The 15,874-nt window shown below is 41.1% G+C and overlaps 1 protein-coding gene across 3 annotated transcripts in view; it reads right to left on the bottom strand.

The window, feature by feature from the left end:
- ABCG2 (ATP binding cassette subfamily G member 2 (Junior blood group)) overlaps positions 1-15,874 on the bottom strand; it is a 62,492-nt gene that overhangs the window by 26,142 nt on the left and 20,476 nt on the right. For all 3 annotated transcript variants that reach the window (XM_025386005.1, XM_025386004.1, XM_025386006.1), the window contains 4 exons: positions 15,754-15,868; positions 15,023-15,175; positions 6,046-6,203; positions 2,493-2,644 (listed from right to left, as the gene is read on the bottom strand). In XM_025386005.1, coding sequence (XP_025241790.1) covers positions 2,493-2,644; positions 6,046-6,203; positions 15,023-15,175; positions 15,754-15,868 — 578 coding nt within the window. The remainder of the gene's footprint in view (positions 1-2,492; positions 2,645-6,045; positions 6,204-15,022; positions 15,176-15,753; positions 15,869-15,874) is intronic.

The raw sequence follows: 15,874 nt of genomic DNA, 5'->3' as shown, positions 1-15,874 counted from the left end.
GGTGGGGGATCTTTGTTCACTGAAACCTCTGCCTCCCGACTTCAAGTGATTCTCCTGCCTCAGCCTCCCAAGTAGCTGGGATTAGAAGCGTGCATGACCACGTCCAACTAATTTTTGTATTTTCAGTAGAGACAGGATTTCGCCATGTTCGACCAGTTCGAGGCTGGTCTCTAACTCCTGGCCTCAAGTGATCCACTGGCAAGTGCTGGTATTACAAGCATGAGCCACTGTGCCCAGCTTATCACACGATATTTCAGCAATTCTTTGTCTCCGGGCCGAAAAACAAAAGAAAAGAAAAGGAAAGGAAAAGAAAAGAAAAGAAAAAAAAGAAAAAGGAAAAGGAAACACTCCAAGCCAACCTTGGATTTGCAGGGCATTTTGCATTAGTGCTTGGTCCTTACCTATCGTAATTCATGAGACCTGAAATAGCTATTGGTATGCTCTGGTGCTTAACAGTACTTCCTCAAAAATCTAAACATAGACCCAAGAAAAAAATACCAAAAGCCCAAGTGTGTTCTGCTCTCTTAGTTCACCTAGGGAATGCCAGAGTGATGGAACCCACATCAGCAATGACTGCCTCCCCACATACTAAATTCAGAGGTCCAGGGCCGGGTGCAGTGGCTCACATCTGCAATCCCAGCACTTTGGGAGGCCGAGACCGGCAAATCACTTGAGCCCAGGAGTTTGAGATCAACCTAGCCAACATGGCAAAACCCCATTTATACTAAAAACACAAAAATTAGCCAGGTGTGTTGGCTTATGACTATAATCTCAGCTACTAGGGAGGCTGAGGCACAAGAATTGCTTGAACCTGGGAGGCAGAGGTTGCCGTGAGCTCAGAAAGCACCACTGCACTCCAGCCTGGGCAACAGAGTGAGACCTTGTCTCAAAAGTAAATTAATTAATTAATTAATTCCGAAATCCAAATCAACTGCTGTGCTGCTATAATTCCAAATAGAGAACAAAACTCCTGAGCAGTATTCTTGATAGAACATGGCCAGCACAGCACACCTGAACCGTTCAGCTTCAGATGATGAGATCATCTGAACTCAGTGTGGCCTGAAGTCTGACTCTTAGTTAATCTCCTTTTTTAAAAACTAAGAAACATGGTCAATGAATATCTAAAATTGTATTTAGGATCATAGGGAATCATTTATAATCATATCCAAATATCTCTAAAATGAGGCAGGCCGCACAAGCCATTAAAAAAAAACTCGCACATTTCTATCTAAAATTTTAAAAATCACACATTTCAATTTAAAATAAAAAGAACCATGCAGTCCAAGATTGTTAGAAATTTTGGTCCATCTAAGTCAGGTTTAGGACTAACCACTCTATTGACCAATACCCACTCAAGGGCTAAAGTTGCAATCTACAGTTACCAGAAAATTAAGTAGTGTCTGCCGGGCACAGTGGCTCACACCTGTAATCCAGCACTTTGGGAGGCCATGGCAGATTGCTTTAGCTCAGGAGTTTGAGACCATCCTGGGCAACATGGCAAGACCCCGACTCTACAAAAAATACAAAAATTAGCTAGCTATGGTGGCATGTGCCTATAGTCCCAGCTGCTTGGGGGGCTGAGGTGGGAGGATGGCTTGAGCCCGGGGGGTGGAGGCTCAAGCAGTGAGTCAAGATTGTGCCACTGCACTCCAGCCTGGGTGACAGAGTGAGATCCCATCTCAAAGGAAAAAAACAAACAAACTTTAAAAAACAAAACTTGCTGGGTGCGGTGGCTCACACCTATAATCCTAGCACGTTGGGCGGCCCAGGCGGCAGATCACAAGGTCAGGAGATCAAGACCATCCTGGCTAACATGGTGAAACCCCGTCTCTACTAAAAAAATACAAAACAATGAGCCCGGCATGGTGGCAGGCGCCTGTAGTCCTAGCTACTCAGGAGGCTGAGGCAGGAGAATGGTGTGAACTCAGGAGGCGGAGCTTGCAGTGAGCCAAGATCACGTCACTGCACTCCAGCCTGGATGACAGAGCGAGATTCCATCTCAAAAAAAATAATAAAAATAAAAATAAATACAATTAAGTAGCATCTCCATGAGTCCTCATCAGGGCAGACCAACATCATGTGCACAGGGAAAAAATTATAAGGCCTCATCTGTTATATGGTCAAGAAGACAACCATATTAGGCCTTTCTAAAAATGTTCAAGTGACAGAATAACTAGCTAAAGGGTCAACATATTAATTACTGAGCTTTTAAGAAATGGTCACTATAACTAGGAAGCAGAATATAGGCCCAGCAGAAATACTCATACACACATGAATGCACATTCAAATAAGACAAGAAGGATACCTAAATAACAAGCTGTGGTGCACAATGAAGAAAAATACTAGCACCAAATGGATCAAACATATTTTGAAGTGATAGATTCTCATGGTATGTCTACCCAAAGACCAAACAGCACTCCTGCACACCCTCTTTGCTCTCCTTCAGGATTCTATTAATGAAGGGTTTTACAGCATAAAAAAGTCAACCATACCAGCTGATTCAAAGTATCCCAAGGCCTCCTGAGCAGGTCCATGGAACATAAGTCTTCCTGAGGCCAATAAGGTGAGGCTATCAAACAACTTGAAGATGGAATATCGAGGCTGATGAATGGAGAAGATGATTGTTCGTCCCTGCTTAGACATCCTAGGTTAAAAGTGAGACAATAATGAGTCATTAAATATCTGAAACTTGTACTTCTCGGTAACATACTCTATTCTTGCCTTTAGATTCTAGTTCAACTTGACTTTGTCTTACTAACTTTTCATCTCATATTATTTACCTATAGTTAGGAAACCTAAATTCAAAGCTTTTATTAAAACAGAATAGGAATTTTCAAAGTATGTTGCATTGACAATCTAGAATCAACTAGAATGGTTATTAAAAATGCAGATTCTAGGACAGTCTTCCCAGACATTGAATTAGAATCTCTGGGAGTAGGTCTAGGGAATCCGCCTTTTAAGAAGCAACCCAGGTAATCTGCAAGTATTTTCAAGTTTGAGAACTAACCATGGACTACATATTAAAACAGTCATGTATCTCATTCTGACTTATCATTTAGGTCTTCTGGCTCTTTAAAACTTGGTTTTCACTCTTCTGCCCTAATAATGCAATTAACATAACTGAGTACTTACTATGTCTTTGCTAAATACTTTAGAGATAACTTCATTTCAATTTTCACAGTATTGTTATGAGGCAGTTCTAATATTATTATTATTACCCTCATTTTATAAATATGTCTTAAAGGATCAAGCAACTGGCCAAGGGATCACTGTTAGTAAGAGACAAGGCTGGGATTTAATCTCTGGTCTAAGTCCATGGCCAAAATAGTGCTAACTTACCTTTTCACAGGAGTTATGACTTACAGGTTGATAAGGTTTGGCTGTGTGCCCACTCAAATCTCACCTTCAATTATAACAACCCCCACGTATCAAGGGCAGGGCCAGGTGGAGATAACTGAATCATGGGGGCGGTTCCCCTATACTCTTCTCATGGTACTGAAAACGTTTCACGAGATCTGATGGTTTTATAAATGGGAGATCCCCTGCACAAGCTCTCTTGCCTGCCGCCATGTACAACATGCCTTTGCTTCTTCTTTGCCTTCTGCCATAATTGTGAGGTCTCCCCAGCCATGTGCAACTGTGAGTCCATGAAACTTCTTTCCTTTATAAATTATCCAGTGTCAGGTATGTCTTTATTAGCAGACATACCTAGCAGACATGAGAACAGACTAATACAGTAAATTGGTACTGGTAGAGTAGGATGCTGCTGTAAGATACCCAAAAATCTGGAAGCCACTTTGGAACTGGGTAACAGGCAGAGGTTCGAACAGTTTGGAGGGCTAAGAAGACAGGAAGATGTGGGAAAATTTGGAAACTCCTAGAGACTTGTTGAATGGCTTTGACCAAAATGCTGATAGTGATATGGACAATCAAGTCCAGGTTGAGGTGGTCTCAGATGGAGATGAGGAACTTGTTGGGAACTGGAATAAAGGTGACTCTTGCTATGTTTTAGCAAAGAGATTGGTGGCATTTTGCCCCTGTCCTAGAGATTTGTGGAGCTGTGAACTTGAGAGACATGACTTAGAGCATCTAGCAGAAGAAATTTCTAAGCAACAAAGCATTCAAGAGGTGACTCGGGTGTGTTAAAAGCATTCGGTTTTATTCACTCACAAATATATGGTTTGAAATTAGAACTTTTGTTTAAAAGAGAAGCAGAGCACAAAAGCTCAGAATATTTGCAGCCTGATGATGTGATAAAAAAGAAAAAATCCACTTTCTGAGGAGAAATTCAAACCTGCTACAGAAATTTGCATAAGTAATAAGGAGCCAAATGTTAATCACCAAGATAATGGGGAAAATGCCTCCAGGGCATGTCAGAGGTCTTTACAGCAGCCCCTCCCATCACAGGCCCAGAGGCAAAGGAGGAAAAAATGGTTTCCTGGGCCAGGCCCAGGGCCTTGCTGCTTTGTGCAGTCTTGAGACTTGGTGCCGTATGTTCCAGCCATGGTTAAAGGGGACCAACAGAGAGTTCAGGCTGTTGTTTCAGAGGGTGCAAGACCCAAGCTTTGGTGGCTTCCATGTAGTGTTAGGCCTGCCCTTCGCCTAGATTTCAGAGGATGTATGGAAATACCTGGATGTCCAGGGAGAAGTCAACTTCAGGGATGGAGCCCTCATGGAGAACCTCTGCTAGGGCAGTGCAGATGGGAAATGTGGGGTGGGAGCCCCTACACAGGGCCCCCAGTGGGGCACTGCCTAGTGGAGTAGTGAGAAGAGGGCCATCATAGCTTAAGACCCCAGAATGGTAGATCCACCAACAGCTTGCACTGTGCATCTGGAAAAGCCACAGACACTCAATACCAGCCTGTGAAAGCAGCCACGCGAGGGACTGTACCCTGAAAATCCACAAGGCCAGAGCCTCCCAAGGCCCTGGGAGCCCACCTCTTGCATCAGTGTGACTTGGATGTGAGATGTGGAATCAAAGAAGATAATTTCAGAGCTTTAAGATTTGACTGCCCCTTTGTATTTCGGACTTGCATGGGACCTGTAGCCCCTTCATTTTGGCCAATTTCTCCCATTTGGAAGAGATGTATTTACCCAATGCCTGTACTCCTATTGTATCTAGGAAGTTACTAACTTGCTTTTGATTTTACAGGCTCATAGGTGGACAGAACTTGCCCTGTCTCAGATGAAACTTTAGATCATGAACTTTTGAGTTAAAGCTGAAATGAATTAAGACTTTGGGAGACTCTTGAGAAGGCATGATTGGTTTCAAAATGTGAGGACATGAGATTTGGGAGGGAGGGACCAGGGGTGGAATGATATGTGTCCCCACCCAAATCTCACCTTGAATTGTAATAATATTTGTAATAATTATAATAACAATACACAGGTACAAGAAGGGCCAAAATCACTGTTCGAAACTGTTACTATTCAAAATATTTTATGTGAAGAGTCACTTCAATTTTAACATTTTCTAAGAACCTACTGTATGCTAGCATGTATACAAAGACATTCTGCCTCAAAGAGGATCAGGCTAGTAGGTCAACAATTTCAGTACAATATGAAACAGAAGAAGCTAAGGATTCCTTGTAAGCAAAATGGGAGACTCACAACCCAGTCTGAAGATGATATAAACAGAGTAAAAAAGGCCCAACAGGAGAAAGTTAAGAAGAAAAAGCACTGAAGGTGCAAGAATAAGATGAAAAAGATGTGAAATAAAAAGGTCTACTCAGAAAACTACAAAATGTTCAGTGTTATAGAGCAGAGAGATAGACAAAATGTGTATGTGTGTGTCTGTTGGTGTTAAGAAGCTAAAGAGAGCACAAAACAGGCCCAACCCTGCCCCTGCCCTCATCGCAGCCATCCTTCCCTACACTCTTACCTGCTTTGTTTTTCTTGATAATGCTTTTCACTTGTCAACTGACTTTCCCTCCAACAGAAGAGGAAGAAATTGTTTTGATCATTTCTGAACCCCCTGCACCAAGAATATCTGGGACATAGTAGTGATAAGATATTAACTAAAGATAATGTTCCCATAGCATTTACCTTTTCAGGAGCAAAAGGACAGCATTTGCTGTGCTTGAGTCTAAGCCCGTTGTAGGCTCGTCCAAGAACAAGATGGAAGGATCAGTGATAAGCTCCATTCCTATACTAGTCCTTTTTCTTTCTCCTCCAGACACACCACGGATAAATTGAGTTCCAACCTAAATCACAAATATTATAATTGTCAATGATAACAACCAGTCACTCACTACCGTTTGGTGAGCTCCTAACATGTGCCAGTCCTGTAAGAGACACTTTATCTCATTAAGTTCATTTATTCTGAACAGCAAGTAAGTGGATACCTGGTAGATAAAGTAGGTATCTCTTTTATCAGATGAGTAAACTTAGGTTCAGGTCACAGCTGGTCAGTAACTAAGCCTGATACAAAGCACCTCCTTGGGTAAGGCATAGAAGCGCAAGGGGTAGGGGAAGTACCTCCTCTAGTCAAAGAAAGCCGTGAGGGACTGTGCCATGAGGGATGGTGTATTCCAGCCCAGACACTGCGCTTTTCCCATGATATTCACAACCCGCAGACCAGGAGATTCCCATGGGTGCCTACGCCACCAGGGTCCTGGGTTTCAACCACAAAACTGGGCGGCCATTTGGGCAGACACCGATAGCTGCAGGAGTTTTTTTTTCTTTTTTTTTTTTTTTTTTTTTTTTTTGAGACGGAGTCTCGCTCTGTCACCCAGGCTGGAGTGCAGTGGCCGGATCTCAGCTCACTGCAAGCTCCGCCTCCCGGGTTCCCGCCATTCTCCTGCCTCAGCCTCCCGAGTAGCTGGGACTACAGGCGCCCGCCACCTCGCCCGGCTAGTTTTTTGTATTTTTTAGTAGAGACGGGGTTTCACCGTGTTAGTCAGGATGGTCTCGATCTCCTGACCTCGTGATCCGCCCGTCTCGGCCTCCCAAAGTGCTGGGATTACAGGCTTGAGCCACCGCGCCCGGCAGGAGTTTTTTTTTCATACCCCAGTGGCACCTGGAATGCCAGCGAGACAAAATTGTTGACTGCCCTGGAAAGGGGGCTGAAGCCAGGGAGCCAAGTGGTCTAGTCTAGCTCAGTGGATCCCAGGCCCACAGAGACCAGCAAGCTAAGATCCACTGGCTTGAAATTCTAACTGCCAGCACAGCAGTCTAAAGTCAACCTGGGATGCTTGAGCTTGGTAGGGGGAGGGGCATCCACCATTACTGAGGCTTGAGTAGGCCCTCACAGTGTAAACAAAGCCCCCAGGAAATTTGAACTGGGTGGAGCCCACCACAGCTCAGCAAAGCCACTGTAGTCAGACTGCCTCTCTGGATCCCTCCTCTCTAGCCAGGGCACCTCTGAAAGAAAGGCAGCAGCCCCAGTCAGGAGCACATAGATAAAACTCCCACCTCCCTGGGACAGAGCAGGAGGCTGCCGGCACAGCTTCAGCAGATTTAAACATTCCTGCCGGCTCTAAAGAGAGCAGTGAATCTCCCAGCACAGTGCTAGACCTCTGCTAAGGAACAGACTGCCTCCTCAAGTGGATCCTTGACCCCTGTGCCTCCTGATTGGGAGACACCTCCCAGCAGGGGTCGACAGACACTTCATACAGGAGAGCTCCAGCTGGCAACTGGTGGGTGCCCCTCTGGGAACAATGCTTCCAGAGGAAAAAACAGGCAGCAATCTTTGCTGTTCTACAACCTCTGCTGGTGATAACCCGGCAAACAGGGTCTGGAGTGGACCCGCAGCAAACTCCAGCAGACCTGCAGCAGGGGGGCCTGTTAGAAGGAAAACTAACAAACAGAAAGGAATAGCATCAACATCAACAAAAAGGATGTCCACACTAAAATCCCATCCAAAGGTCACCAGCATCAAAGACCAAAGTTAGATAAATCCATGAAGATGAGGAAAAACCTATGCAAAAAGGTGGAAAATTTCAAAAACCAGAATGCCTCTTCTCCTCCAAAGGATCACAACTCCTCGCCAGCAAGGGAACAAAACTGGATGGAGAATGAGTTTGATGAATAGACAGAAGTAGGCATCAGAAGGTGGGTAATAACAAACTCCTCTGAGCTAAAGGAGCATGTTCATGTTCTAACCCAATGCAAGGAAGCTAAGAACATTGAAAACAGGATAGAGGAATTGCTAACTAGAATAACCAGTTTAGAGAAGAACATAAATGACCTGATGAAGCTGAAAAACACATCACGAGAACTTCGTGAAGCAAACACAAGTATCAATAGCCAAATTGATCAAGTGGAAGAAAGGATATCAGAGATTGAAGATCAACTTAATGAAACAAAGCATGAAGACAAGATTAGAGAAAAAAGAATGAAAACGAACAAACAAAGCCTCTAAGAAATATGGGACTATGTGAAAAGATCAAACCTACGTTTGATTGGTTACCTGAAAGTGACAGGGAGAATGGAACCAAGTTGGAAAACACTCTTCAGGATATTATCCAGAAGAACTTCCCCAACCTAGCAAGATGGGCCAACATTCTAATTCAGGAAATACAGAGACCACCACAAAGATACTCCTCAAGAAGAGCAACCCCAAGACACATAACAGTCAGACTCACGAAGGTTGAAATGAAGGAAAATATATGAAGGGCAGCCAGAAAGAAAGGTTGGGTTACCTACAAAGGAAAGCCCGTCAGACTAACAGCAGATCTCTCTGCAGAAACCCTGTAAGTCAGAAAAGAGTGGGGACCAATATTCAAAATTCTTAAAGAAAAGAATTTTTCACCCAGAATTTCATATCCTGCCAAACTAAGCTTCATAAGCGAAGGAGAAATAAACTCCTTTACAGACAAGCAAGGGCTGAGGGATTTTGTCACCACCAGGCCTGCCTCAAAAGAGCTCCTCAAGGAAGCACTAAATATGGAAAGGAAAAACTGGTACCAGTGACTGCAAAAACATACCAAGTTGTAAAAACCATCAACACTATGAAGAAACTGCATCAACTAATGAGCAAAATAACCAGCTAATATCATATTCACAGGATCATAATGACGAGAATCATAATGACAAGATCAAATTCACACATAACAATATTAACCTTAAAGGTAAATGAGCTAAATACCCCAATTAAAAGACATAGACTAGCAAATTGGATAAAGAGTCAAGACCCATCAGTGTGCTGTATTCAGGAGACCCGTCTCATATGAAACACACACATAGGCTCAAAATAAAGAGATGGAAGAAGATCTACCAAGCAAATGCAAAGCAAAAAAAAGCAGGGGTTGTAATCCCAGTCTCTGGTAAAAGACTTTAAAGCAACAAAGATCAAAAAAGACAAAGAAGGGCATTACCTAATGGTAAAGAGATCAGTGCAACAAGAAGAGCTAAGTATCCTAAATCCATATGCACCCAATACAGGAGCATGCAGATTCATAAAGCAAGTCCTTAGAGACCTACAAAGAGACTTAGACTCCCACACAATAATAGTGAGAAACTTTAACACCCCGCTGTCAATATTAGACAGATCATCAAGACAGAAAATTAACAAGGATATTCAGGACTTGAACTCAGCTCTGGACCAAGTGAACCTAATAGACACCTACAAACAAAGAAACACAAAAAAAACCTCACCCAAAACCACACAACTACATGGAAACTGAACAACCTGCTCCTGAGCGACTACTGGGTAAATAACAAAATGAAGGCAGAAATAAATAAATTCTTTGAAACCAATGAGAACAAAGACACAATATACTAGAATCTCTGGGACATAACTAAAGCAGTGTTTAGAGGGAAATTTATAGCACTAAGTGCCCACAGGAGAAAGTGGGAAAGATCTAAAATCGACACCCTAACATCACAATTAAAAGAACTAGAGAAACAAGAGCAAACAAGTTCAAAAGCTAGCAGAAGACAAGAAATAACCAAGATCAGAGAAGAACTGAAGGAGATAGAGATAGGAAAAAACCTTCAAAAAAATCAATGAATCCAGGGGCTGGTTTTTTGAAAAGTTTAACAGAATAGATAGAGCACAAGCTAGAATAATAAAGAAGAGAGAAGAATCAAATAGATACATTAAATAATGAAAAAGGGGATATAATCACTGATCCCACAGAAATACAAACTACCATCAGAGAATACTATAAACACTTCTATGCAAATAAACTAGAAAATCTAGAAGAAATGGATTTTCCTGGACACATATACCCTCCCAAGACTAATCAAGGAAGAAGTTGAATCCATGAATAGACCAATAGCAAGTTCTGAAATTGAGGCAGTAATTAATAGCCTACCAACCAAAAAAAATCCAGGACCAGATGGATTCACAGCCGATTTCTACCACAGGTACAAAGAGGAGTTGGTACTATTCCTTCTGAACTATTCCAAACAATAGAAAAAGAGGGACTCCTCCCTAACTCATTTTATGAGGCCAGCATCATTCTAACACCAAAACCTGGCAGAGACACACAAAAAAAGAAAATTTCAGGCCGATATCCCTGATGAACATCAATGCAAATATCCTCAACAAACTACTGGCAAACCAAATCTAGTAGCACATCAAAAACCTTACCTACCATGATCAAGTTGGTTTCATCCCTGGGATGCAAGGCTGGTTGAACATATGCAAATTAATAAACATAATCCATCACACAAATAGAACAAACGATGAAAACCACATGATTGTCTCAATAGATGCAATAAGGCCTTTGATAAAATTCAACACCCCTTCATGCTAAAATCTCTCAATAAACTAGGTATTGATGGAATGTATCTCAAAATAATAAGAGCTATTTATGACAAACCCACAGCCAACATCACACTGAATGGGCAAAAGCTAGAAGCATTCCCTTTGAAAACCTGCACAAGACAAGGATGCCCTCTCTCTCCACTCCTATTCAACATAATATTGGAAGTTCTGGCCAGGGCAATCAGGCAAGAGAAAGAAATAAAGCCTATTCAAATAGTAAGAGTGGAAGTCAAATTGTCTCTGTTTGCAGATGATGTGATTGTATACTTAGATAAGCCCTTTGTCTCAGCCCAAAATCTCCTTAAGCTGATAAGCAACTTCAGCAAAGTCTCAGGATACAAAATCAATGTGCAAAAATCACAAGCATTCCTATACACTAATAACAGCCAAATCATGAGCTTCCATTTACAATTGCTACAAAGAGAATAAAATACCTAGGAATACAACTTACAAACGATGTGAAGAACCTCTTCAAGGAGAACTACAAATCACTGCCAAAGGAAGTAAGAGAGGACACAAACAAATGGAAAAACATTTCATGCTCACGGATAGGAAGAATCAATATCATGAGAATGGCCATACTGTCCAAAGTAATACATAGATTCAATGTTATCCCCATCAAGCTACCATTGACTTTCCTCACAGAATTAGAAAAAAACTACTTTAAATTTCATATGGAACCAAAAAAAAAGCCCGTATAGCCAAGACAATCCTATGCAAAAAGAACAAAGCTGGAGGCATCACACTACCTGACTTTAAACTATACTACAAGACTACAGTAACCAAAACAGCATGGTACTGGTACCAAAACAGATATATAGACCAATGGAATAGAACAGAGGCCTCAGAAATAATGCCACACATCTACAACCATCTGATCTTTGACATCCCTGACAAAAACAAGCAATGGGGAAAGGATTCCACATTTAATAAATGGTGCTGGGAAAACTGGCTAGCCATATGCAGAAAACTGAAACTGGACCCTTCTTTACACCTTATACAAAAATTAAGATGGATTAAAGACTTAAATGTAAGACCTAAAACTGTAAAAACCCTAGAAGAAAACCTAGGCAATACCATTCAGGACACAGGCATGGGCAAAGACTTCATGACTAAAACACTGAAGGCAACTGCAACAAAAGCCAAAATTGACAGATAGGATCTAATTAAACTAAAGAGCTTCTGCACAGCGCAAAAAAAAAAAAAAAAAAAAAAAAAAAAAAAAAACCTATCTTCAGAGTGAACAGGCAACCTACAGAACGGGAGAAAATTTTTGCAATCTATCCATCTGACAAAGGGCTAATATCCAGAAACTACAAAGACCTTAAACAAATTTACAAGAAAAACATAACCCCATCAAAAACTGGGCAAAGGATATGAATAGACACCTCTCAAAAGAAGACATTTATGTAGCCAACAAACATATGAAACAAAGTTCATCATCACTGGTCATTAGAGAACTGCAAATCAAAACCACAATGAGATACCATCACACACCAGTTAGAAAAGTGATCATTAAAAAGTCAGGAAACAACAGATGCTGGAGAGGATGAGGAGAAATAAGAATGCTTTTACACTGTTAGTAGGAGTGTAAGTTAGTTGAACCATTGTGCAAGACAGTGTGGCGATTCCTCAAGGATCCAGAACCAGAAACACCATTTGACCCAGCAATCCCATTACTGGGTATATACCCAAAGGATTATAAATCATTCAACTATAAAGACACAGGCACACATATATTTATTGTAGCACTGTTCACAATAGCAAAGACTTGGAACCAACCCAAATGCCCACAATGATAGACTGGATAAAGAAAATGTGGCATATATACACCATGGAATACTATGCAGCCATAAAAAAGAATGAGTTCATGTCCTTTGCAGGGACATGGATGAAGCTGGAAACCATCATTCTCAGCAAACCAACACAGGAACAGAAAACCAACCACCACATGTCCTCACTCATAAGTGGGAGTTGAGCAATGAGAACACATGGACACAGGGAGGGGAACATCACACACTGGGGCCTGTCGGGGTGTCGGGGCTAGGGAAAGGATAGCATTAGGAGAAACACCTAATGTAGATGATGGATTGATGGGTGCAGCAAACCACCATGGCACATGTATACCTATGTAACAAACCTGCACGTTCTACACATGTATCCCAGAACTTTAATAAAAGATAAAATTTTTTTTAAAAAAGCACCTGCTGTTAACAGTTTATTCCTTACCGAGTCAAATATTTAGTTTGAAGTTCAGAACGCTAAAAGATAGGTGACATGGTGAAATCACAGTCTAAAAAGGGAGATAAAGTCAGGAGAAGAAAATGTGAAAGCAACTATAATGTATTAGCCTTCTAACACTCTCTCCCCTCCCAGTGTCCAGGTGGACGTACAGTAAAAGCATGGGCTCCATAGCTAGGAAAGTTCACTTTCTCTCATACCATATTAACACCTTTTTAATTACCATGAGGCTTCCCAAACTGACCCCATATACCTAAGGTTAATAACTGGGAAATCTATGTAAATGATATTAATAGTTTTATTATTATATTAATTATACTATAACCATATAATTACTATAGTAATCAGACAATTCACTCTACATTTGTTATGTTTAAAATTTCATAAAAAGTAAATATTTTAAATGTATTGCTTCAGTCATTTAGATAAATAAACTAGGAAGTCAATAGCTGTGCCTTCACAGTCTGTTTTCCCTAGAAATCCTAACAAGCAACATAGGGCAATGGCTGCCTGAAGGTAAAGAACAGAGTGGAATAAACCGCCTTACTGGAAAGATAAAATCAAATAAATAAACAAAACCGAAGCAAAGAAAACCCATAAAGTGGAAGTAAGTGGTGATGGTGGCATCTCAGAGTTACTCTTCCAAACAAAATACAGTAAAACACCCTGAACAGAAAATATTGTCAGAAAGCATAATATGAAGTATAGACCATTAGCACATCTCATTCTTCATTGCTTCTAAGTAAGGGATACCACAGGGGATTATGTTATAGGCATTACAATGCAAAAGCTCATTTTCACCCAAAGCTTCAAATGTCTTCTCAGCAAATCTTCCATACCTATTAATCAATTGTAAAGTTTATTCATTCGTTTCATTTTTTTTCTTCACGATCCTCTCCAACACACAAGAGGAGGTGTTACTTTGTCTCTCTTGCCCACAATTGTATCTCTAGAACCTAAAAGACAGCTTAGCATACAAAAGTCTGTAAACATCTGGCAGAAGAAAAAGAGGCAGAGAAGGAGGGAGGGAATGAGAGACAAAACCATCAAAAGAAAGGCTATAAAAAAACCACACTACACAAATGAGAAATAAATCCTAATTTGACCAAATATAATTTTGGAAGCCAAATTACAGCAAACTGAAATATATAGAGCAGGGGTCCCCAACTCCTGGGGAACCAGTATGCACAGCAGGTGAGCGAGCAAAGCTTCATCCGTATTTACAGCCGCTCCTCAATGCTTGCATTACTGCCTGAGCTCCACCGGTCAGGTCAGTGGAGGCATTAGATTCTCATAGGAGCACAAACCCTATTGTGAACTGCATGTGCAAGGAATCTAAACTGTGTGCTCCTTATGAGAATCTAATGCCTGATGACTGTTTCCCATCACCCCCAAATGGGACCATCTAGTTGCAAGAAAGCCAGCTCAGGGCTCCCCCTGATTCTGTATTATGATGAGTTGTATAATTATTTCATTATATATTACAATGAAATAATAATAGAAATAAAGTGTACAATAAATGTAATACACTTGAATTATCCCAAAACCATCCCCCCTACCCTGGTCCATAGAAAAACTGTCTTCTACAAAACCAGTGCCTGGTGCCAAAAACGTTGGGGACTGCTGATACAGAGCAAGAATCCTTGGACTCTCATCACTTATCAATCCCAGAAATATACCTCAATAGCAATGGAACAAATTTCCTTGGAGGAAGAGTGACTGAAAGGAGGAAGATTAAAAGAGGAAGAAGAAAAGTTAGTGCAGATATGGAATGAGACATGACCTAAGCCATAAGGTGGGGGAGGAGCATAAGGAAAGGGCAGGTGAGGAACACTTTCACATACAACACCACATCACTTCAGGTGCACAATTCAAACACTGTGAAGATTTTTTTCCAGGTTAATTTCCACATTCATATTATGTAACCAGCTGCTTTTCTCATTGTTACGGAAAGCAATCACTTTTGACCATACACATTACAGGAAACCTCTGAATCAGAGTCGTTTTATCCACACAGGGGAGGTCCTATTTATGCTGATCACGGTGCTTTCAGTTTTTCCACATTACCTTGGAGTCTGCCACTTTATCCAGACCCAACTCTTGAATGACCCTGTTAATCCGTTCATTTTTTTCATGATTCGTCATAGTTGTTGGAAGCCGAAGAGCTGCTGAGAACTGTAAGTTTTCTCTCACCGTCAGAGTGCCCATCACGACATCATCCTTAAGGCAAATAGCATTTTAATGAGACACAATGAGTCTTTTCTAAGACCACGACTGTTTAGTATATGTAACATAATCCACAAAAATAACATAACTAAGGTAAAGTTCTAGCTAATGATGAACCTGCAGTTCTGCAAATGACAGTTAACCCCATAGATGTCTGCAAAGCCTGCTATAATCATTTTCACCCCCTATCTGTACACCCAAATAGAATGCAAGTAATTATGTTAACTACCAGCAGACACTTCCAGATTGCTTCATACAAGGATTTGCTAAAATATCTTTCTAAGCTAGGGGAAAAGAAAGATGAAGGAAAGGCAAAAAAAGGATAACAGTAGTATCTTTTAGAAATGATAGAAAAACAAGAATTGGTATCACTGTCCTTACAAGGGCCATATTCCAGATTCTCCCTGCCTTTTCACATAAGTGTCTATGCGAAATTAAGAAAAGCTGCTGTAAAGGAAGTCAGTTCTAGGAACATGTCACATAATCAATTGGAAGCACACTGAACTATCAGCCAAAGCACTTACCCATATAGAAACAGAGGAAACAGAAAATGCAAACCCACTAATACTTACTTGTACCACGTAACCTGAATTACATTTGAAATTGGTAGGTCGCAGTGCTCCATTTATCAGAACATCTCCGGACAATCCACTTGGATCTTTCCTTGCAGCTAAGACATCTAATAACCTATAA

This window comes from Theropithecus gelada, chromosome 5 (assembly GCF_003255815.1).
Source record: "Theropithecus gelada isolate Dixy chromosome 5, Tgel_1.0, whole genome shotgun sequence".
Taxonomy (NCBI): Eukaryota; Metazoa; Chordata; class Mammalia; order Primates; family Cercopithecidae; genus Theropithecus; species Theropithecus gelada.
The sequence above is the reverse complement of the archived record's forward strand: the minus strand, read 5'-3'. Positions and strand labels throughout refer to the sequence as shown.